The 26,193-nt window shown below is 36.7% G+C and overlaps 1 protein-coding gene across 5 annotated transcripts in view; it reads right to left on the reverse strand.

Annotated features, from left to right (window-relative positions):
* The window catches only part of KCNMA1 (potassium calcium-activated channel subfamily M alpha 1), a 496,510-nt gene that overhangs the window by 348,155 nt on the left and 122,162 nt on the right, over positions 1 to 26,193 (reverse strand). For all 5 annotated transcript variants that reach the window (XM_065670697.1, XM_065670696.1, XM_065670698.1 and 2 more), the window contains one exon: positions 14,750 to 14,914. In XM_065670697.1, the coding sequence (XP_065526769.1) occupies positions 14,750 to 14,914 (165 nt within the window). The remainder of the gene's footprint in view (positions 1 to 14,749; positions 14,915 to 26,193) is intronic.

Genomic DNA, 26,193 nt, shown 5'->3' on the forward strand with positions numbered 1-26,193 from the left:
GGGCTAGAAAATAAAGATTTGCATTTTGTTTGTGCAATACCTGACTGTGTTTCAATGGCATTTTGAAAACTAACTGCTTGTCATAGCAGACATACTCCTGTCATCTTTTTCTACATGAAGAGTTTAAATTATAACTGGTTACTTTGAAATAAGGGGGAAACAAAAAAAGAGCACCAAAAAAGTAAGTTTTTTATTTACATTGAGCAAAATAGCCTTTCTCCTATTCCTCTAGTTTAAGAAGTAGAAACATCCCAAAAGACAGAAAATAAACAGTCAATAATATTTTGCTAATAGTACAGGATGAAAGATAAAGCAGAACTACTAAGTATACACCTTCATGTTTAATGAAGGTTTCCCAAGTGAAGCTAATGTTTTATCTGGATTCTTTCTAGCCAGTTATTCACATTTATGAAGTGTTAAACCATCTTTTCACACTTCTCAGGCTGAAACTAATCCAGCATCTAAGACCAATAAAAGAAGATCAGAAGGCACTTAACTGTCTTCCTTTGTTATCACTTCTTTTAATGTCTAAACCGGAATTCTTGGACTTTGTACTTGGTTAGATAAATTGAAGGACTTTTCATCATCCACAAGGATAAATCTGTAGAAAATTCACTGTATTAGGAAATAATAGGCATGCACAAATTTTTCTGAAGGTGCAAGACAAGCAAAGGTGCGCCACTTTCTTTCTAACCCAAGAGATGAAAGCAATCACAGTTTCTCCAAGCTTTTATTGATGGTTTCTTAATAAATCTCATAAATTAACTGCACCTTTAAGGCTAGTAGTACCTTTTGTTGTCCTTACATAGAGTCTGCCAGTGTTTAAGACAATATGCAGGACAACAGGCTTACTTCTTTGCCAGCCTCCAACACCACCACAGCTGAAGGCTTGGAAACAGTAAAATAGTCACTATCCAGCTATTGCCTTTGAGTTAAAAACAACTTTGATTTTCTACTTTAGTGGATTAGAATCCCCTACAAAAGTTTCCTTGACAAGCAGATCCCTTTCTCATCTCTCAGCCTGCTCTCCTAAAGCAGAAATATCCCAACATTTATAGGAATCATACCTTTGCGGAGTAGTGTTTAAAACAACAATCCCTGCTGCTAATTTACTCATCCATTACAAATTTAAGATGAGAAAAACTAGTAAGTTAAAAGGCCAGTTTTCACAATAAAAGTGAAGTAGTTAACCTGACATAAGCAAACTTGGTTGAAATATTCATTAAGGGTAATGTACAAGTCTAGAGAAATATAGTGTCAATACCAACCTCCCATATGGTAAACACAGGGCTTTCTATATGGCTAACAAAATTCTCTTGTAGGTTATTTTAGTGGCAATTACATATTAAATCCTCAAGCTGCCATTATTTGCTGAAGAAAGCTTGGGAATTTTGGAGTCTGAAGTCAACAATATCAAATGGTGATGCCCAATTTAAAGTTTACTAACTAACACCACCACCACAACCCACACTTCCCCCCATCCCCCAAAACAAACAAATAAACAAACAAAAACCCCACAAAAAAAACACCAAACAAACAAAAAAACAATTAAACAAACAAACAGGCAAAACCCCAAACAATAACAAACAAAACCCACACCACTTGCAACGGGCTACAGTATATATTTTTAAAATACTTCCCCTCCATTTTTCTTCTGGGAGAGCAAGGCAGTGTTAAGAAGCCTTCCACTGTAGTACATAACACTATGGAAAGTGTTGAAAACTGATCAGTTTAGCTCTCAATGGTTTCAAAATTCTATTGGTCAAACAAATATGTATTTCATCAATGTCTTAAACTGTCTTTTCTATGCTTTCTCTGTTACTGATTAAACCAGTGGAACTTCCTGACCATAATACCATAATTGTTTAATAAAAGCCTGCTATTCTTGATATCCTAACCTCGTAAACCACATCAAATTGTGATGCCTAATTTGCAGTGAACACACTTTATACTAATTGTAGAATATTGTATTTTTACCTTCTAGAAAGGTAAATTTATAAATACCTAAATAAAAATGAAATGCCAATATTCATGCTGAGCCAGATGTTGCTGTAATCTTTATTTAAAAAAAACTTTAAAATTTTAAAAATTGTTGAAATTTTTATTTAAATCTTTTATTTAAAAGAAAATGGGAAGGATTCCTATACACTCATCACTGTACCTGTAAATGAGATCTAACAGCAAGTAATAAAGCTGGTTATAATTAGCATACAAATTCAAAAGTACGACAAAAATGAGTATTTATATTTGAAACTTGTCACAAATTCTCATTCTCCAAATAATCAAAAAGACAATAGAGAATTCCCTTATATGTGCAAGAATCTAATGTCAATATTCTTAACTAACCAAGCTGAAGTCTCTCTCAGTCCAATGCTTACTTGTTTGCAAACCAAAAGCTTTTAGACTTCAGTTTCTGTTTATCCCAGTAATTCCATATCAGTGAGTTAACTCTTGTGATTAATTCTTAACTAGTAATACAACTTAAGTTTTATAAACCAGATTCAAGACTTTTTTTATTTTTTTTTTTTTTAACCACAAGATACATTCTCTTAAAAGAAATAAGAAAAGATCTCACATAGGCAGGCTTTTCCTTTGTAGAAGAAAAACAGTGGTTTTGGATATGGAATAGAAGTGCATCATTAAAAAATAGGTCTTTCCTATCAAGAGCCATCAGCTATAAAGAGACCGTGAACAACTAGTGTTGATGCCCAAGGCTTTTTCCAAGAGAATTCATAATGATTCTAATGGACTGAATGGCAAGGAAAAATTCACATTGATTATCTGTCTGCACCTCTCAGGCCCAAGACAGAAAAAAGCTGAAGTGCATAATAAAACCACTAAGGAAAACAGCCTGTATAGTAAAAAAGTATTTGATAGATATACCACCTTTGACTGCAAAATATAGAAGTAAAAATAATTCATATATATATATACATACAAATATGTGTGTATGTATATACATATTTATGTAAATAGGACGTAATATATTTTTCATAATACTAGATGGATTTATCTATGTAGGACAGAAATGCACTCTGGACCAGAAAAAGTGCATTGAAAGAGTTAGAAGAAAATTTAGCTAAATAAATTCTTTATTTCAGTACTTTCTAAAAGCTGATTTCAGTAATACTTACAAGCATGGGTAATTATTTTCAATCATAGCTTGCACAGAAACAAAGTGAGAATAGCAAGTCTAGTTACATGTTCAAAATTGCCTAAGTTGCTGCTATACCTGAGGACAGAAACCATGTCAAACTTCCAGTCCTGTGCTCAATTTACTGAATCACATTTCTCACATTATTTTTCCATGGTGACAGAAAATGCTTAGAAAATTAAGAGCTACTATTGTGGACTGTACCATCTATTGTACATCCTCTAGCTGACGTCTTCATAAAGAAGACAGTTTTCTGCCCAACTAACTCCTCCAATGGATTAAGTCAGTGGCTGACAATCTTTTCCAGTCTGGAGACCCGTAAAAAATTGCTGTTGTAGTTACAAGCACCAAATATGCACTGTAAACCTACAAACTGCTGGGTTGGTTTTCTTACTTGCTTTTCACAGCCTTCTACAACACCAAATTGAAAATGATCAAACTACTCTGTTTACATATACGCAGTTGCTAAACTGTAGCATGGAGCAAAAATGGTAGCTTGCAACACTGTCCAGTCTAATGACATGCAAATCATATACAGATCATCTGCTGTCCTCTGTTGATTCTTTCAGTTCAAAATTCTCTATGAAAGCTTTAACCTTACATTATTTGGGTAGGATAGAGTTAAAAATCAAAACCAAGGTAACCAAAGCCACAAGGTCATAATTCATTCCTTTCCCTGAAGAACAGATTTAAAAGGACAAATTATAAAATTTGACAGCTCAAAAAGATTATGCAAGCATTTTGCATTTACACAGGAATGCAGACAATATATTCTCGCTTTTTACCAAGATACTGGGCTATACTTTCTCAGTGCCTTCAGAATGCATGTTATGGGATGAAATATAATGGCTGACAATAACAAAGAAAACAGTGCATCTCCATGCAAAAGCTTAGCATTCTGCTATCCTCTGCAGCAGGCTTATGACAGTATAACATTTTGTGTATCACAACGATCAGATGCCTTACTAAATCTACTCATCTCTACAGAACTAATTTTTGCTAAATTTTACCCTGACAGGCATAAATTGTTTTTTTAACATTACGTAGGAGTTGCATGTTTTTCAGTGAGAGGACTGTGGGCATCTGACAGAACTGGTAGGCTTAGTTTCCACGCAGTGAAGAGTATCTGTCTATGCAAGGCAGGATAAGGTTCCACTTTTCACCTTAGATCCTAATGTGGCATTCTTATTCTAAGCAGTAAAAAATACACTGTTTGAAATGAGATTTTCTTGAAGTTTGGACTAGAAATAGAGAAAGATTAAGATTATGTTTCCTCTTCATTCTATACCTACACTGCCTCAATTAAGGAAGTTTTGTGAGCCCCTCTCTCTATGGCCATAGTCAGTAGTTCTACAGCTCATCAGAAGGCACGGACAAATTATTAATTGCAGAGAAGCACAAACAGTTGTTCAGACTTATCTTCAAAAATATTCATTATCATATCAGTGATTTGACTATGAGCACAAATACTCTAAATGAAATGAGAAAAAAATATTAAACAAACAATATTACCAACTGCATCATCAGAGCAGCCCTTTACATGGGAACAAACTAAATGCCTTAAGGGGAAACCATCTGTCTCTGGTGAGTTTTGCAAATATGCCCTATTTGCAACAGTTGTGTCCACATTTTTTGTTTGATATCTGACCATTGTCAGCAGCCTAGGTGGAAGGCAAACTTCCTCTGCACCACACTCTCGTCATGAGGATGCAACATAGCATTGCCAGAAAGAATGCTCCTGTGTTTACATATTTTCCTTCCAGCTGTATCTAATAAAGAAGTAATAAGGACTTTTTGTAACTTATGTTTTACATTCATATAGCAATACAGTCTTACAAATATTTTTCAACCAAAAAGACTTGCATAACAAAAGTCACCCCCTACAATAGCAGTTTCCCTAAGCAAGTTTTGCTGTAACTGTCTGAATACTAGCCATGCTCTTGACTTCCTCCAAATAATCATACCATTCAAAGCTTGACATAACACGATTTTTAAATGTGCTTGCTATTCATTTTAATGATAGAATGCCACAGATACCTTAATTAAAAAAAAAAAAAAAAAAGAAAGAAAAAGAAAAAAGGAAGTGGTAGATGTTAAAGGTGTTAGCAGTGTATGTTTATTCCCACTGTAGAAAAAGTTGCATGCTTTATTGTAATATCAGAATGTACTCTACGTGCATGGCCATCTACCTGGAGCTCACAGAAGTCACTGCAGCACAATTTCTAAAGATATCTTTACAGCAGGCAACTCCCACCAACAGCAGCTATAAAATGAGTGAAACATGACATAAACTGCATACATTAGACTACACTGAGATCTGATTTACAAAAAGAAGGCTTTCAAAAAGTAGCAATTTAACTAAGGTTAAATATGCATTACTTGTGTGCGTGATGAATACACTTAATTTTCTGTCTCACCACTTCTTGAGCTAATTAAGTCAAATTAAGTCCAGTTCTCAGTATAGTTCATATCATTCTTTTATGAAACATACTTTTTATCCTTTTCTTGGTTTTATTTTAGCATGTACATCTATCTTATGCTCACTTTACACACTTCCACTTAGCAGTATTTAAACCTGGTAAAATTGAAGAGAAAAAATACTGTTAATGTTTGATTAAACATATACTTCATGGGAGTCTGAACAGAAAAGAAGGTTTAAGATTAGTATATATTAACACTAAAAGCAAGTTGATGACACCTTTCTTGACACAGCTCAATCTCATAGCTGATAATAAAGTAATTTCTTGGTCTTAGATATTGCCTTATACTGAGAAATCAGCATGTCATTTTTTATTATTATTATTATTTTAACCACTATGTTTTCTTTTTTCTTTAAGATTTACTGAAATTACAGCAGTGTCACCAAATGCAAGGTGGCTATCCTAAAGGTGTAGTGACAACCAGAAAGGCTACAGCTACATCACAGAACTGAATAGATCAGTGCTAAAGAAACACATACACTAAAAGAATTTTTCACAGGACTTTAGGCAGAAGCCCACTCTGCAAAACAATCCTTGCTATTGTCAATAATAGATATTCTGAATAAATATTCTGAAAAAGAAAATGCATAAATGGAACTTAAACTAACTGCAGTTACCATAGAAACCAGCAAGATTTACCCAACACTTCCTACTCTATTCCATTATCATTATCTCATGAACTCAAAGGGAGAAGCATTGTTCCCATTCCTATGGAAACCTTGGAAATAGCCCACATCACTGTCACAAGAGATTAAAGCAATCTAGAACACATCTCTTGGATTCATTTATGTGCTGCCAAGGCCAATGAAAGATTAAAAAAAACTTTAAAGAGTCCATTTCTCAATAGAGAGGAGAGAACTCCAAACTAGTCCCCATGAACAGTATGTAAATAAAAAAACATTAGCAGTTTATAATCTTTGAAAAATTGCAATGAATGGGTCTGAACAGTTACACTAACACACTGAAAGGTACATTCTCAACAGCTGTATGTCTTATATAAATGTCCTAACTTGAGAAGACTATGCCACTTAGTCTTTACATTTCTCTTCTTTGTTGACCAGGGTGAGGAAAGGTGAACTTTTATATAGATGTAATAATATATAAAATGCATATGCAGCTCTTTCCATCTCAGAATACTCTGGGGAAAAAAAAAATATATATATATATAGAAAAAAAATGAAAAGAAACCACCAAAAAAAATGTGCTACACATAGATTTGAAAATGCATATACTGATAAATAAACAAGACCCATGAGACTATGCATTAAAGGTAAGATGCTTCCCATCACTCCCTTCAGACTAGACAGATGTCTCCTTTCTCTATTAATCTAATCAACTTTTGATCTAGCAGTTAGAAGGTATGACTGCAAGCCATTAAAAATGCCCTTCAGAGTCAGTTTAATTGTCTGTCTAGCACAGAGGCAAACCTCTGACCATGTTAATAAAATATGCTTTTTAGGAATAACAGGAAAGAATAGTAACTTTCTGCAGCCCATTCTACTCATACAGTCTTTGGAATAGGTGTTTTGGGAGACTACCCCTTTCCATACTCCGTAATAGCTGTTTGGTATCTGTTGCACATTTGGCCAATGCAGTTTACCTGTTGACATGACCTACACAGTCTCCCTGTATAAAAACTAAATTAAATTAATTAAAACATCCAGACATTGACTGATGCTCATGTAAAATAAATAAAAAAAAAAAAAAAAAAAAGAAGAAAAAATCGCCTTAAAAAAAAAAAGACAAAAAAAAAAAAGACAAAACCTCCCATAACTTGATCTCCAGCAACTTTCATAAGTCACCCTTACTTTTTGCATCTGGCTAATAAGTTCAGCACAGATTATCCACCAACTTCTTGTGTGAATGCTGACCATATCCCACACCAGCCTTTTCTCCAAAATGAGAACTCTGGCAATTTTTCACTTAAGGTAGCTGTTTTGTATCCTTATTGCTTTTGTTGCCTTTCTTTGCCCTTTATTATTTCACTCAAGTTATAAAAAAAGGACTTCACACAGTACTTAAGATGTGGGTATATACAGATTTAAGTAGTAAAATTGTCAAACACATAACCCAAACCACTGAGGACGTGGAACACGCTTGTGGTTCCGGCCTGTGCAGTCAAACCTGGAGGCTGAGAAAGCCTCCCTTCTCTTGTTCAGAAACCTAGAGAACAATGCAAGGGAAAATACGGCAGTAGTTATTTTTGCCTCACTAGAGAAGTTTATAGGCCACACTAAACTTTCCTTAAATATACAAGAAAAATTATGTCATAACCAGTACTCTACAAAACAAATCCTCTTCTCCAATAATGCACATGCTTTACTGCTGAAAAAACAGTATCAGGTTTAATGTGTAAAAGATTTGGGATATTTTGAGTATGAAAGACTAAATCACTGAAGAAAACATTCAGTTTCTATTGTCAATTAATACATTTTAGTCTAAATAAAATCTTATTCAGATTAACTGCATCCTAAGAACAGAAATAGGTAGGTTGATTCCACGAGAGGATTGGTTGCAAGACATCACCAGGATGACAGGGTCCCACAAGGGAAAGAAAAAGAAAATCTATGAGCTCTGTTTATCCTTGAGAAAGCTTGTTAAACTCCATATTCAAATTCTCAGATGTTGCATACTCAAGGTTGCTCACGATTTGCAAATCTAGTAAAATAGCTGATATTGTCAAGAACACTGCTGAAAAAAATCTGTATGTATAACAAATGTACCTGTCCTCTCCAAATTCATATCTGTCAAGTGTACCAAATTATCCTTTGAGCACCTATTCTCATTAAAGTCATAAGAGAACTGCCTTTGGAAGCAGGGAGAAACCCCACATAATTCCCGTGCTGCTAAATTTCACTTTGGCTGCTAGGCAACTGTAACTTATTGCAAGAGGTGGCGGAGTTTTTTTCCCTCCCCTCAGTGTTACAAGAATGTGAAACCTCTCCTTCACAAAAAAAAGAAAAAAAAAAAAAAAACACCAAACACCGACAAAAAACCCACCACACAGTATATATAGCACACTTGATTTTTTCCCAGGAAAATCTATAATTATGTATATATTTAAAACTCCAATTGTTTTCCTTACTTGTATTTTTTCAAAACACTCCACCAGCTCTCAAGCAATTCACTTGAATGCAATTTTTTTTTAAAAATCCAAACAAATGAACAAAAACATGCAAAAGAACATCCAACAACCAGTACTTTTAATACCATTGCTTCATGTATGTTTGTTTTCCCTGTAGGGTACTCTTAATTGATACTGTTTTTAATGAATCTCCTCTTTATGACATACTTACGGATGAGTCCTGTCTCATCTAAGTAAAAATAACTGACTTGCACTTAAGAATGTTTGAACAAGAGTTCTGCAAATTAGTTGCCTTTCAGTACCACATGTACTTAAATCAAACTGTGATCATTATAGGCAGATTAGAAAACCTGAAGGCTTATATTTTCATAGAGTCAGAAAGATGTCACCCTTCTCTTTCCCTGAATGAGCAGGGAGGCTTTCCAGCATTTTCAACAGTTGTTCAGAAGTCAAAGCTCTAAATCTTTCCACAGTAAACATCTAATGCACTCTCTATTCACTGGATGGTTCTAAAGTTCTGACACCGATTTCTCAGAACCTGTAATGTGTAGACCCTGGAAAATAAGATCAATTGTCAAGCAGGGTCACAAATCCCAAGCTAGCCCTAGGTTTTATTACTAGCTTCAAAACTCTGTTCTATCTTGCCAAAACATTTGTAAGACTTGCATTTTTCAGCCTTTAAACATGTGGACAGTCAGAACTGTGGAAAAAAAAGAATAACTGCTATATTTTTTTTATAAATGAAGATAATGTAGCAATAATTACACATTCCAACCAAATGATCTTACAGAAAATTTCTACTTCATTTTTAATGTATACTGGGAAACATACAGTAACTGTTAGTTTAAGAAAGCACCTTCGTATACCGCTTTCTCATCTTCAGATTTTTTCAATGTAATGAGTGTTAAGAACATTAAGAAAGGAATCTAAATAATCTTCTAATTAAATAACATGGCAATAAATTAATGTACTACAGCCACTAATTGCCTTCCCCTCTTTTCTTCTAATTGCCCTAACCCCCCAAAATGGCTTTTCTTCTCTTTCTAATTTGCTCCATCATTTTATCTCCTGGATTTGCAATTGAAATTTTGATTTTTCTTTGTCAGTTTAAAGGACTGTCCACAGATTGAATTGTGGTAACTTCAACAACATGTGTGTGTATATATATATGTGTATATAAATATATATATATACACATATGACTTCCTCATATATTAAACACTGCACCTAATTAAGGAAGTCTCTTCTTACTAAAATACTTTAAAAAAGTTATTTCAGGAAGCAAAATCAGTTCATAAACACCTTTAATTTCCTGCTTCTTCAGATTTATTGTGAATGCATCTGTTCTTTAAGAAACTCAGCTTACAAATTTCCACCATCTACAGCATTATATAACACTTAAGATTTGTTCAGTGAAATACAGATTTCCTTTGAAATACATTGTTTCCTTTTATTATTATTATATTTATGCCACTCAACATCAGCTGCAAACAGAGCTGCATAAGTCCAATTAGCATGCTCTTAAATCATGTGCTTATGCAATTTAATATGGACACATTTTTTAAAAGTATGTAAAATCTTCATCTACATTCTTTAAAAGCAAATGTCACATTTTCAAATGTTGTGCCACCAACAGCATTAAGTTCCAGTCGTGCTTTTAAAACTTAAAGAACGTGGAGAAAAGGATATTCTGACTACACAACTGTATGCACCATGCCTAGCCAACTCAGTTTTCTGCCCTACTTCAGTAAACCAAAAGGGTTTCTAACTGAATGACATTCTGGATCACACTGCAAACATCTTCCTCCAAAGCCTGCCCTTCAGACAGAACTGAGTAGTATGACTATTCCTTTGTGCATAAACCAATTCTGAAATGTCAAGTATGGAATTTAGCTCCTAAAGCAGTAAGAATGCAATATTAGCACAGTTTCATGTGCATGACATTTTAACACCTATTCGATCTCATCGTGCTGCCATTAACAGAAAAGAATTACATGCTATGAGACACTCATCTGACATCACAATAAAATAACTGGTGGTCAAATGTTTTGAAAAAAAAATCCAAAATTGGTTTCAAAATAGTTTAATTATTTAGCAAGTAAATTTCCCATTCTTGTTTCTCATGATGCTCCTTCCCCAGAAACAAATTTAAATTACTCCTAGAGACTGAAAAAAAAAATGGAAATCTGCTTCCTAGTGGTTCTCTGTTAGAACTAATACAGAAATACTCTAAGGAGCTGAAACTGGCAGCACTAACTTTTCTGTGCTCCAAAAAAATATAAACAGCAGGTGCAAACAAGTACAGAGTTTTACACAAGAGCACCAGTATGGGGAAGCTCTTGTGCCAGAGAGACAGGTGATTCTTCCAGTGTTCAGAACCACTTCCACAGAGAATGTGTGAGACTTTTTTCTATATACAGAGATTAATTTGCACAACACCCTTACCATTGGCTTCACCTAGTTAGCTCTAACATGTGTATGTAAAAATTACTGCCAAGATTTAAACGACAAGCCTGGGGTTCTTTTCCACAGCTCACAGCAAATACTGTTGGCATGCTCAGACATCATTCACAAGTTTTACAGAAAGCTTCAGACATTTAAATTGGTTGATTCATTTTTATTTGAAACAGAACATTTAATTGAAGTCAAAGGCAAAATATTTCAAGGTTTGAGAAAGTTTTAATTTCTCCTCTCTTTGTTTAGACTTTAAACTTAATTCTTTCTCTTTTATCAATGGAATGGGAGAGGAGACTGAGATGATTATGTCAGTTACAGAACACTTCCCTCTCCTACAACCACCAATGAATTAAATGTTTTTAAGAAAACTAGTGTGGAGGGGAATCATCTGTTTCAAAGATTTTGGAGCCTCTATTGTTCTTGAGAATGGGTTTAATAATTTCACTAACTATCCCTAGTGAGTTGAACGATCAGATCTTCAATAACAAGCAAATTCCCTTTCTTTCCAGCAGATGCAATGAAATACATGATTTGAAAAATATCTTTTCCAAAATTATTTTCAAAGTTTCAAAGTAAAAAAAAACAAACCATTTTTTTTTACATTTTGAATTAGTTCTACAGCTACAATGTTCAAGATGGCCTTCCAGTCTGCATTTTAAAGGCTGCCTACTGATTTGCATCTATTGTCTGAAGAAGAAATGTTTGATTTCACAACAGAATCAGGCAAATGTTCCTATATTAATGGAAAAGTCCAATTTTGTTCTACAACTACACAGATGTGAAGCTGTGACCTGTAAAAATAAATTTTGTCCTGTATTTTCCATACTGTTGGCTTTTAATTGCTTTACCTGTGGGTAGCTATGAAGTTTAAATATTAAAGAGGTAACCAGAGGAGCAGCAACTATATAAAATATTTGTTCCAACACTTACAAAGCACCTGGACAAACTGATCTGATAAACTAGGAACTTGTTTTGTAAGGTTACTGGGGAAGAAATAAAAGCTTGACCAGACATGTCAAAGATATGGTGACAGACTTCAGTAGAGAGGGGTCTAAAAAATATTTCGTTTCAGTTCCACAAACAACAATTGACATTCCACTAATATTCTCTTTGGAGCAAATTACTGTCCAGGTAGAAATAATGAGAGGTTTTTCCATGAGCAGAAAACACAAATAAAATTCTACTTTACACTGATATCTGCTCAACACTTAGGTAATTTGTCTCTTGCACTTGTCAAATAAACCCAGGCAGCAGTTACACAAAAGCCTTCAGGTAACTACGCTGAAATGAAGGTCAATTACAACTCTTTTCCCAAGAGTTCACCATTTTCAGTAGACCATTTTTAAAACTTCTTTTGTAAACACTGGATGTATAAGATTGATTTTATTTTAAATTCTCAGAGTGTAAATAACTATCGTTTCTTTAGCTGCAGGTATCTCACACTGAAATTTTTATTTCATACCCCTGTAAAGCCACCAGTTCATTCTTCTTCATGGAAAGAAAAAAAAAAAAAAAAAGAAAAAAGAAAAATCTCAACACTGATTCAGAAAGCTAATAGCTGGCAGGAACAGGCTGTGTTACATTAGTAGGAATTATGAGTAAGTCAGAGTATTTTCAAAAAACATATTTTGACAAAAATATTACTTAGCTACATTTTATATCTTCAAATTATGTGAATATTCTCTGTAGCCAAATGTTCATTGAAGTAGTTATCCCTTAGCAAATATAACCATAAAGTAAAATTAAAATGAACAGTCAAGGTTCACACTGGAAATGGTCCTCCAAAAATTACATCCTATCAATTCAAACCCTGAAACTGATGAGTGCTATATTAAAATAAATGTACCTCCTTTTCTAAACTGAATAAAATTAACTGACTGCATACACTACTTATTTCTCAGATGGTTACTCATACTATTGAGCCCAGATGTGTACAATGCCTGCTATTATACCTTGAAAAGAATATAAATATACTCTCAGAAATAATCTGACTGATGATGTTGCCCAACTCTCTACAAAAACTCTGGGAAAAAAATAGTCCCTTATACAATGCAAGAAACCAACAAACCAACCAACCAACAAACCTAAACAAAAACCACACCCAAAAGTAATAATCAGATCATCAAATGGAATTGTGTAAGTTCTCCCACTATCATACACAGTAAAATGTCTTCAATATTTTAGGATTTGACCTTGATTGTTTGCATTTGTGCTCACATACAACTCAGTAAAAACAACACAGGCCAATTTCTGATTGTAAAGCTGGTAGCATAGGACTATGGGTTTGGGTGATTTCTAGCCTTCATACCTTAAATTGGAATAAGAAGTGTGGCTTTAGGATTGTCATTTTAGTGCTGAAGATGTCAGGCAAACATGCAAAAGATCAATATGTTGCTTTTCATAAGATGATGAATATGTCGGTTTCACTTAGAAGTCATACAGTTGTTAACAATGGAGAATGCTTCCAAGCTATTGATAAAACAACATTTAACAGTAGGAAATGGGCAAAAGGCATTTTTAGGAAAAAAATTATCAAAATAATATTCTTGCAGAATTAAACTAGACAGTAGCAATAGAGCTACCTCAACTTTTCACTGTAAAGGATTAGACTGGGAGGTGCATATTCTTTTGTTTTCCCTCCTTTGCCTCCCTCTGCCCAAATAATTACTGTAGAGACCAGAAATTACCAACACTAAAATATCTCCTCACCAAAGCAAACAATCAAGGACAAAAATTCTGCTTTCAGTTTAACCCAAACTAGTTCCAAAGTCCCACTGGGATTCTTAGGAGTTTTAAACTGGATTTAAATCACTTTAGCTGTTAGTTTGTAACTACATGCATTTTAACAAGAAAACTAATCAAAACCACACAGGAGACACCATTTAATGCAGTGAACTCCAGAGAAAACACTTGAAAATTAAGTATGATTTGACAATGCTATAAAATAATCACATTCAAATTAAGTGAAAACTATAAAGTTTTTTCAGTGGAAATTTAAACCACAATATGCAGCTTCTGACTCTATTTAATACATAACTGTTCACATGTTTGTAGGACTTCCTAAGTCATTTAAGAAAAAATAAAGAGCACATAAAATCATTACTTATCTATTGAAAGTACCACAAATCCCACTGCATAGCCAATTCAAGCTTGTCTTCATTTTATAGTTCTGACAACTACCTACATTCCAAACGCTGTGCCTATTTTCCAAGTTGGCTTCCATTTTTGCTAGCACAATTTTGCTTCTGGACAAAATAGGCCTATAGTTTTGCGACATGATACGAAATTACTAAACTCAGTGTTTGTAGCACAGCTCAAAATCATGGTGCCAGAATACTGAAATAGTCTGGGGGTTGGGCTGGAAGTCAGTTTTTCTTACTTTCTGTCTCTGCTTCTCTCCTGCAGTGGGAATTAGTCGGCTATTTTACTTCCAAAAGAGAAAATTGGGATTGACTTAGCACTGAGGAAACAAACCAATCAAAAATCAAACCAATCCATATCTGCTGGGATATGATGTTTGTTAAAAAGAGGTTCTTTAAAATAATAATGTAGAAAAAATCATAGAAAACTTACAAGTACTCTGCCAGTTAATGTCTGGGCAGATATCATGACTCCTGCCCAATCCTTCACGGAGGTCATCCATCCCACTTCTGCTGCCACATTCTCCTCTTTTTCATCTGTTGGTTTGCAGGCCCCATCTGCCTGTGTATCTCCACCACCATTGATCTTCTGGGCCTCCTGCAAAGTAAGTATTTGGGTTAGTTAATTTTAAGCAATTTGACAGTGACAGTCAGTGTACAGCTGTGGTTATCAAATATTCTGAAAAAAGCAAATCACCCTTCCCGGATTACTGCTACATGAAATTAAGCACCTATTTAGCCACATTTCTTTAGAAATAATAGAAACAGAAATGTTCTATCAGCTTCCATACTGACTACTAGATAATAATACTCTTCTTAACATTATGCCTTAAAAACATATATTTGCATCACGTATGCTATACTTTTCTTCCGTATAAGGAGCATATTTGCCAAGAGAATCACAGAATCATAGACTAGTTGGGGTTGGAAAGGACCTGAAGATCAACATGTTCCAACCCCCTGCCATGGGCAGGGATACCTCACACTAAACCATGTCACCCAAGGCTCTGTCCAACCCGGCCTTCAACACTGCCAGGGATGGAGCATTCACAGCTTCCTTGGGCAACCCATTCCAGTTCCTCACCACTCTCACAGTAATGAACTTCTTCATGATATCTAACCTAAACTTCCCCTGTTTAAATTTGAACCTGTTATCCCTTGTCTTATAACTACAGTCCCTGTGTATGCAATCCCTGTGTATATAGCCCCTATGTATGTAAGAGCTATGTAGGCAATTTTAGAGCTATATATAAATGAGTTTTTCACACACACACTGAAGGACCTTTTGATGTGTTAGTTCAAACCAATTCATACTAGATATCAACATAATCTATCTACAACTTTAATTTACTATCACTAGAATTAATTATCTGAGCAAACCTTCACTGAGAAGTACAATGTAACAAGACAATAATTATTGAGCGTGAAGGGAACAAAATACACCATAGAGAATCTGCAGGGAGCTTCCACACTATCCGTGAACCAACGTTTCAATGAAAGTGTTTAATATATCACAGGAATTCTTCTGTCAGTAAGTGACTCTTGTAGAATGGAGAGCTAGAAATTAAAAAGAAGCCCCAGCTGCACTAAGCTAACTGATGAGTCACATGCACTGGAATCCGCATCAGTCTCACATGGATGCTGCAGCAAGTATGTTGTGCTCTCTAACTGCCTGCTATGTCCTACAGTCATGGATGCTGCACAAAAAGCCAGCCTAGATTGTACAGTGTTTAAAACATATCATAAGAAAAGTATCAGACTGTGCCATAACCATGCCTTCAGTAACAGCATAATAGTAATGACTTACTGAATACTTGATGAGTTATGCAAACAAGCATAGGGGAGGCAGCAAAATTCGGTGCTGAGGCAAATACTAAGCACTTGAACTGCACCCATAGATTTACATTAGTGCTTCAAGCACTCTGTAAGGACCAACAGCTTGAAACATCTTGTTTATAGATTATTTGCCTATAAGCCACTAAGCAGGAAATTAATTGCCATTAATTCCCTTTGAGATAGCCATTATACAAGCAATGGATGTTTGACACAGGTTCAGTGATTGTTACTAACATCAAGGTCAAAACACATAGCTGTGAGACTGTCTAGAGGATGCAAATGGACATAAATGTAAGGGCATTTCCTGAGAGCAGTACTGAACTAATAAAGCAGTCGCACTGAATCTGTCAGCAAGGGATAGCAGAGTAACACCAAAAATGTAACATGGAGACCAACAGTTGTTTTTAGAGAATCTCAGTATTGCAACTCAATTAGCTTATCAGATTATTCTCTGTTAGACTCTGTGTGGGCTCTATCTTCTTACTAGCAATCACAGCACAGTGCATGATGTGGCTATATCAACAGCAACAAATTATTCAGAGTTGCAACAGTAATTCAGTACTTCCTAAGCAAATAACCAGAGAGAGGATAAAAGCTACTTTGTATTTGCATAACTGGACCTCATTCCTTGGCAAATTTAGCTACAGTGAATCAGATGTTTTGCAGGCAGCATCAAAAGATGAGCACTGCATTGCACCCTTAAAGAAACCAGCTCAACACTTAGGACAGTGATGTTTCCAGGAGAATAATGCTTAAATAGGGATAATTTGTGACCCATTTCATGGAGCTATTCAGATCAGCCCCAAAGAAATCCCTTGACCATCACCAGTGTTTCAAATATAAACAAGGAAGGAGAAACCTAACCTAGATTTTTCCTAGACACATCTCCAAGGCCCTGAGGACACCCACAGGCCTCACTGGCGCTCACCGCTCTCACCAGTCTCCCCACACCCTTCCTGTTGCCCAGGATGCCATTTAAGCCAAGCCCAGGGCCACCAGCTCCCCACAGCCCTGTCCTACCAGCCACAGGCCCTGCTGAGCCGGGACCCATCAGCCCAGCCAACACGCGGCTGGCTCCCCTGACTGGGCCTGACTCTTGTCCTTACCCACAGGCTGACGTCCCTGGCTGGCCCAGCCCAGCCCGAAGGAGTTTCCTGAGGCCCAAGCTGCCCCACTCCTTAGCTGGGGCAGTGGGAGAAGGCTCCCAGCCAGCCTCGCCATCCCCAGCCTGCAGAGAGCCCCTAAGCTCCACAAAGGCCTGACAGCTACTGACATGGCATTTATTTCTCTCTTCCCACCACTGTCTGCCTTTTGTAACTGTTAGAGCTTGTCTTTCATACTGTAAGCTCTACATGCCAGATTTTATTGCAAGGTCCTCAGCATAACACAGTGGGCTTTTATAGAAGGCCTGGAGAAGAGAAGGCTGCATGGAGACCTCATAGCAGCCTTCCAAGTATCTGAAGGGGGGCTACAGGGATGCCAGAGAGGGACTCTTCATTAGGGACTGTAGTGACAGGACAAGGGGTAATGGGTTTAAACAGGGGAAGTTGAGGTTAGATATAAGAAGAAATTCTTTACTGTGAGAGTTGTGAGAGACTGAAACAGGTTGCCCAGAGGAGCTGTGGCTGCTCCATCCCTGGAAGTGTTCAAAACCAGGCTGAATGGGCCTTGAGCACCTTGGTCTAGTGGGACATGTCCCTGCTCGTGCAGGGAGCTTGGAACTAGATGATCTTCAAGGTCCCTTCCAACCCAAACCATTCTAAGATACTATTGATGTGGTTTTCATAGTAAAGGAGATGCAATTATTTCTTACCCTCAGATAAGAAACTGAGATGGTGATGAAGTGACTCACTCAGTCATCAGAGAAGTCATTGCCAGAGCAAGGATGAAACCACAGCCCTAGATTTTTGCACCCAGAACCCCTATTTAAAATGTCAGGGATGCATACCTTTCTAAAAACATTCATAGTCATGGATTTTGGTACAGGAAGTCACAGAACTAATGATCGTTAAACGAAGAGCTGAACGGAAAAGTTTGTTTTATGGTAGTGAACTTTTAAGTATGAAAGTTGGAAAATTCTGCTACTGTTTACATACTCCTTACTTACCCCCCAACCTTTTTGTCAAGATAACAAACTGAATTTTAAATACATGATTATTCATAATTATACGAATAAAATTTCTCGGTAGACAACTGACTTGGTTGAAAACTAGCTTCTGTATTTTAAAAAGGTTCTAATACCACAGAGTTCTTTTTGCTATATTGACTTTCGGTTGCCAATAGAATAGAGCAGTAAGATGTAACAGATCTATTCAATATTTGATTCTCTGAAGGTATTAAAGTCTGTAATACATTTGTACAGTTGTATTTCTGCATTTATATCACTTAGTTAACTCCATTAAAATCTCCCATCCATATTATTTCTTAATTAAAATATAACTAGAACAATCATCCCCTGCCAAGTATCATTTGGAGCAGACTCACATCATCGGCTACATTTCAAGCCTAACTCTTGCCATTTCTGTACCTGTAATTAATATGCAGATTAATTGCTGTTATATAATATTTGTAGTCAGTTGGGATACTTTATATTTTTCATCTACACGGCTAGCTTCTGAGCTTACTTAATAGGCAGTTAAATATTCAGAAAAGTTTATTCCCAAGTCATTATGCAATTGTGCAGGTATCACTAAAGGAGATTCAAAAAGGCTGTTTTCATTCACACTGTGTACAAATCAGTCCTATTATTAACTCTGTAGTCCCATTCCATTGCTATTTCTTCACCTCAAAGCACTGAGTAACCAACACCAAAACCTTGAAAAAATAACATGACAGTGACAGTAATTGTTTAATTATTTATAAGCTCAGCTGCTACAAGTAAGGCAATACTGTCTTTATCTACTCTGCCTACCTGTTGCTTCACAAAGTGATTTTAATTACTTGATGACAAGAATGTTCAGGTATATGAAGTGAGAAGCAGTGTATTTTGCAAAATACATATTTCCTGAACTTAATGACAAAATGGAGGAGAAGGCATAATAAGAAGGGGTGTACAGGAATCAGGAGCTCACTGTTCTATGAATGGCTTGATATGGACCTGGACCAGAAACTTCAGTGTTGTGTCTTGTATTTTCAACAATAATTATTGATTTAGATTACACAAGTGCTGGGATGCTTAAACACAGTTACCTTAGGAAAGCAGATTTCAAAAAGGGAAAAGACAGCTCAAAAGAAGTTCATTTTTTGAAAATGTAGTCCTGCCTGCTTCACTTTATCTCTTTCTAGAATACCTGTGCAAACATAGAACTAATGCACAGATACTCTATTCAACACAGGGCAGAACGAAATAAAATAGGGTAATTATTATGAAAACTTAAAACATCTGACAATAATTTGCCTTTTTACATGCCCTTAAAAAAATAAATAAATAAAAGGACAGTATGAAGACAACCTGGTAAGCACTCTCTAAATATGGTACTAAAAAACAATTCGTCTCTGGTTAAGACATGTTAGAAAACATAATAAACAAGGAGTTAACGTGGGGGAAAAGAACCGAGTTAACATCTGGTGAAACAAAGAAAATTACTTCTGATATTCCTGCTTAGCTAACCTTTAGGTAGTTAAGAATAGCTAAAAATCATGAAATATCAATTCTAATAACAGGGCATCAGTCATACCCACACCATACAAGAGAAAGCAGTGTGCTTGATTTAAGCAGATGTTTAAAAACAGTAATACCAACGGAGCAAGCCCAGTACCAGCCTAGAGAACATGAGATGAGACAAGAAAGGGCCTGCCAGAACAGCAGTTGCACCTGTTCTGAAGCAGTAATAATACAGTAATCAAATATAGCTTGGAGAAGTTAGGGAAGGACTACTTTAGATGATGATGCCAGCAACTTGAAATTTTATCTCTGTTAACTGCCTCTCAATTAATAGCATTGCATTCCTAGACCTTGCATTTTAAGAATTTTTTTGTATCAGATCAGTAACACTTTCGTACTGGCCAGTCTTATACCCTGGAAATCTCTGGTTATGTTCCTTTCCTTTTCATCCATCTGCTTCCCCAAGGCCACCAACAGATGATGTGAAGAGGAATAGTTTTGCATATGTTTCTGTTAAGACCTCGAAAACATTGAGTTTAAAATTATTAGATTTCTACCAGCAATTCAATTACATGCGCTTGATACATTCTATCACCATTCTGATAACTCTGAACAGCAGTCTTAAATTCGTATAAAACCATAATACTATGCTGCAATCTTAGCAGCTTGGCAATGTACAGTGTATGTCAAGACAGCAGGTAACTGGATGTTGACCGGGAAGCTAGGGACCAGGTTAGGAAGGCTAAGGCCCAGTTAGAATTAAACATAGCCAGGGATGTTAAGGATAACAGGAAGGGATTCTACAGGTACGTAGCAGACAAAAAACAGACTAGGAACAACACAGGCCCCCTGAGGAAGCTTTCAGGAGAACTGGCTACACAGGATTTGGAGAAGGCTGAGGTTCTGAATAACTTCTTTGCCTCGGTCTTCACTGGCAAAGGCTCTGACTGCACCACCCAGGTCTTAGAAGGCAGACGCAGGGACTGTGAGAATGAAGACCTTGGGCCCACTGTAGGAGAGGATCTGGTTCGAGACCATCTTCAAAATCTGAACGTGCACAAGTCCGTGGGACCTGATGGAATCCATCCGCGGGTCCTGAAGGAGCTGGCAAATGAAGTTGCTAAGCCACTGGCCATTATATTTGAAAAATCATGGCAGTCAGGTGAAGTTCCCAACGACTGGAAAAAGGGAAATATAACCCCCATTTTCAAGAAGGGGAAAATGGAAGACCCGGGGAATTACAGACCAGTCAGTCTCACCTCTGTGCCTGGTAAAATCTTGGAGCACATTCTCCTGGAAGCCATGCTAAGGCACATGAAAAACAACAAGGTGCTTGGTGACAGCCAGCATGGCTTCATTAAGGGGAAATCCTGCCTGACCAATTTGGTGGTCTCCTATGAGGGGGCTACAGACTTGATGGACAAGGGTAAAGCAGTTGATGTCATCTACCTGGACTTGTGCAAAGCGTTCAACACTGTCCCACACGACATCCTTCTCTCTAAATTGGAGAGATACCAATTTGATGGATGGACCACTCGGTGGATAAAGAACTGGCTGGACGGCCGCACACAAAGAGTTGTGGTCAATGGCTCGATGTCCGGCTGGAGACCAGTAACGAGTGGTGTCCCTCAGGGATCGGTGTTGGGACCGGTCTTGTTTAACATCTTCATCACTGACATGGACAGTGGGATTGAGTGCGCCCTCAGCAAGTTTGCCGATGACACTAAGCTGTGTGGTCCGGTTGATATGCTGGAGGGAAGGAATGCCATCCAGAGGGACCATGACACGCTTGTAAGGTGGGCCGATGCCAACCTTATGAAATTCAACCATGACAAGTGCAAGGTCCTACACCTGGGTCAGAGCAATCCCAGGCACAGCTACAGATTGGGCAAAGAGATTCAGAGCGGCCCTGCAGAGAAGGACTTGGGGGTGCTGGTCGATCAGAAAATTAACATGAGCTGGCTTCAGTGTGTGCTCGCAGCCCAGAAAGCCAACCGTATCCTGGGCTGCATCAAAAGGAGCGTGACCAGCAGGTCGAAGGAGGTGATCCTGCACCTCTACTCTGCTCTTGTGAGACCTCACCTGGCGTATTGTGTGCAGTTCTGGTGTCCTCAACATAAAAAGGACATGGAACTGTTGGAACAAGTCCAGAGGAGGGCCACGAGGATGATCAGGGACTGGAGCACCTCCCGTATGAAGACAGGCTGAGGAAGTTGGGGCTGTTCAGCCTGGAGAAGAGAAGGCTGTGTGGAGACCTCATAGCAGCCTTCTGGTATCTGAAGGGGGCCTATTGGGATGCTGGGGAGGGACTCTTCGTCAGGGACTGTAGTGACAGGACAAGGGGTAACGGGTTAAAACTTAAACAGGGGAAGTTTAGATTGGATATAAGGAGGAAATTCTTTCCTGTTAGGGTGGTGAGGCACTGGAATGGGTTGCCCAGGGAGGTTGTGAGTGCTCCATCCCTGGCGATGTTCAAGGCCAGGTTGGATGAAGCCTTGTGTGGGATGCTTTAGTGTGAGGTGTCCCTGCCCATGGCAGGGGGGTTGGAACTAGATGATCTTGAGGTCCTTTCCAACCCTAACTATTCTATTCTATGATTCTGTAACTGAATACATTGCCACAGCAGATGCTCTCCATCAGGTGAAGTTAATATCTGTAGCCTTCCTCTTAATAATTACTAACTACCAGTTCATCCAGTGTTAAAAACAAGCAAAACAAGGAAACCTGAAGCAGTTCACCTGTTCTACCACACTGTAGAAAACACAGGATTTGACTAGAATAATAGTAAACAAAACAGATGAGAATGTGAGAAATAAACAGTTGTATGGAGATCTACAAACCCCTTTGAAAAGAGTCAGTCTTACAGGAAAGAGAAAGCAAAAGCTAAGAGAACTAAATGTGAACTAAGAACTACTCCCTCTAAACCGGCCTATCCACAATATTTCTTCGAATATTAGGTCTTAGTCAATATTAGGTTACATTGATGTCAACTATTACATTGTAGCTATGGTTTGGCTTGTTCAAAGCGTTAATTATTGATACCCAGAAAAACATTATTCCTCTCACTAAATAAAAGGAAACAGAATGATCTGTGGAAAACATGGCTGATGAGATAGCCAAGCATTTTGCTTTCATAAAAAATTCACAACTTATGCAATTTGGTGTTTGCAAATTTGGCAGGTTAAGACAAATTAAGTCCAAAATAGATTACAAAAGTTTTCTTATTAGCTTAAGACTGAGATGGTAAACTCTTGTGACACGACTATTCTTGTTTTCTGCATTCCTGCAGAAATTCTGAGAAGCTCCTTGCCAGTCCTTACAAGCAGAACCTTACTTTCTGTGCTGATTGGAAAAAAACAAATACTTCATTGCAAAGAATCTAGGTTCCAAGACTTCCCTTTTTACAGTCCCTTTTACATTCCCTTTTTTTATCAGTGACCAGCTTCTCTGTTGCATTTGTACATAACTCCAGTAATCCTGGCAGATACTCTTTTTTTCCTGTGCCCTTCACATTTCTGGTATGGGTCACTTGTATAAAATCTCCTTTTCATGTCATTGTTTGACTGACAAAAACTGCTACAATAGAGGAATTAATTCTAAAACCTTGACCTGAGAGCCAAGGGAAACTAGATTAGTAAAATACTGTCCTCCAGTCATGATCCCACAAACAACACAAAATATGTTAAATTAAGGAAGGGTTCCTGGGTATGGTTCTCACTTAATAATACAGAACAGAGATACCCACATCATCCAAAATCAAAATAAGATGACTCAGTTCAAAGTTTAAAAATGTATGCATGCTAGTGGAGGTATTACAATGTAACACCTCCATTGATGTAAAGCAATTTCTGAATAACTGGAAAGCTGGCTGAGTGATTTCCATGCTAGAAGTGGGAGACATGCTGAAGCCCCTATTCTGCCACCAGATTTTTAAAGTCCTCAGACACACTCACTACTCTCTTCATGTTTTCACCCCACAGCTACAGAATAACAGTTGATTCTGTTGCATAGGGACCTTATAAAGATAAATACATTTAGGATTTTAAGTGTTTCAGTATTACACAAATGGCAGATGATGCAGGTATAGCGTAAGGAATCATAAAACAAGGCACAAAAAATACTGGTAAAGATTGTTAGACCAGTTATACAAAATAAGTAAACTTACAAGACGGAAGCATAAAAGGGAAGCAATGAGGAACTCCAAGCATTATAGTGGAATGAAAAAGCTTAGTCTTAATAATGATACCAGACAAGTAAAAACAGAAGATAAAAAGTCATTACAACCATGTATGCATTCAAGTGGACAAACAAGGTGTTTTTTTCAATAACTTATGATTCCTCATTCAAGTTAACATCAGTTTACAGAAATAGTTGCATAAGATTTGACTAAATGTTCAGAAGTTTTTATCAATAATTTCATTTACATTTATTCATAGAAATAAATACTTCAGTCTTCCTTTGTTACTTCCTATTTTATATCAGACCACATTTATAGAAATACCCAGTGAACTTGTCATAAAACTATACAGCAAGTTAACTCACTGTCTGCAATACATAAAAAACTAAAACAGGGCAAGTCAGTGATGTACAGTATTCACTGAAAATATTTCACAAATTGTCCAGCTAACATCTATCCATAAATTTATTTTCCTTTTCTACATTCAGAGCATTATTTATTAATTTCCTATACAAATACCAAATTATCACATTTAAATAGTCCTTGAATACTTTGTTCAATTATAAGGTAGCAGATAAAAGGGCAAACAAGGTGGTGAGGGACTGGCATAGGCTACTGAAGGAAGTTGTGAAGCTCTGTCCGCTGGCGTGTTCAAGGCCAGGTTGGATAGAGCCTTGAGCGACATGGTCTAGTGTGAGGTCTCCCTGCCCATGGCAGTGGGGTTGGAACTAGATGATCTTAAAGTCCTTTCCAACCCTAACTATTCTATGATTCTATGACTTCATTTTATTAATGCAGACACTAAGTTTAAATGAAAGCAGACATGTCATTGATCAGTGGTCCCTATATAATGTAGAAATAGGTACGTCAGGCAGATCCAGTATCTGAAGGGGGCTTGCAAGGAGGCTGAAGAGGGACTCCTCATTAGGGTGTAGTGATAGGACAGGGGGCAATGGGCTTAAACTTAAACAGGGAAAGTTTAGGTTAGATATAATGACGAAGTTCACTACTGTAAGGGTGGTGAGGCACTGGAATGGGCTGCCCAAGGAAGTTGTGAATGCTCCATCCCTGGCAGTGTCCAAGGCCAGGCTGGATGGAGTCTTGGGTGACATAGTTTAGTGTGTGGAGTCCCTGCCCATGGGTGCATGGGTGGAGCTAGATGATCTTAAGGTCCCTTCCAACCCTAACTAGTCTCTGATTTTACGATTAGACAATTAGTACGTAAGACAGAATATTATTCTTTACATGTCTTCTCTGTGGTTCAAGTATTATAGTGAATTCTTTCACTACATATTTTAAAAAGAAATTTAGAGTAGCCATACGAGGTCACTAATCTTAAATATAATAGAAACTAAACCACTTAAAAAAAAAAACAAACAAAACAAAACGAAGCATATGAGTTATCAAAACTATAGAAAGGGAAGGGATCCTTAATGGAAAAGGGCAGAGAAGGGTAGAAAGGTGCATGCATTTTGTTTCTTCCCACTGAATAGAAGATAAATAAAAGAAAGCATACAATTGAAAATAAAATTGACATTATCATGAAATGAACACTGCCGTATTACCTACAACCTATTGACTGATTAATCCACGAGAAATTGCTGTCACAGATGACAAAGCATTTTAAATACATATATTCAATAAAAAACTTTAACAAGAAATAAAAACAATATTTCACCTACTGTCTTCATACTGCACTCATTTTTGTGATGCTATATGATTCACTACAATCCAAAAGGCTCAAAGTGCATCATGAATGTGAGAAAAAGGTCTTAAAAATTAAGGTGGGAAAAAAAAAAAAGTCAACAGTGGGGAAATTACCTAACTTATTTATTTTGATTACAGGAAGTACTTTAGATGATTGCTTATAATTTTGTTGTTGTTAACGTTAAGTAAAACCCAACTCCAATTTAAGTTTTTCAATCATCACCTCTTGGGACTATTTTTACTACTGTGAAGAATGAAAAATACACTGAAAAATAATGCATTTGATTTTGCCCAATTTTAAAAGAAGAATCATCAGCAAATATTTTGTGATCTATATGATTTAAACTATGTGAGTAGCTTTGCAAAATAATTACATGGTAAAATCTTAATAAGAAAACTACTGCAAAAACTATTCTTTGCCAGGAATATTCAACATCATACAAAGGTTCCAAAGTGGAAGGTTTATTTCACTATAATATATATACAAATAGAATTTATAAAAAAAAAAAGTATCAAACTGCTTTGTCAATAAAATTAAATTTTGAAAAATCTT

Source organism: Lathamus discolor, chromosome 3 (assembly GCF_037157495.1).
Source record: "Lathamus discolor isolate bLatDis1 chromosome 3, bLatDis1.hap1, whole genome shotgun sequence".
Lineage (NCBI taxonomy): Eukaryota > Metazoa > Chordata > Aves > Psittaciformes > Psittacidae > Lathamus > Lathamus discolor.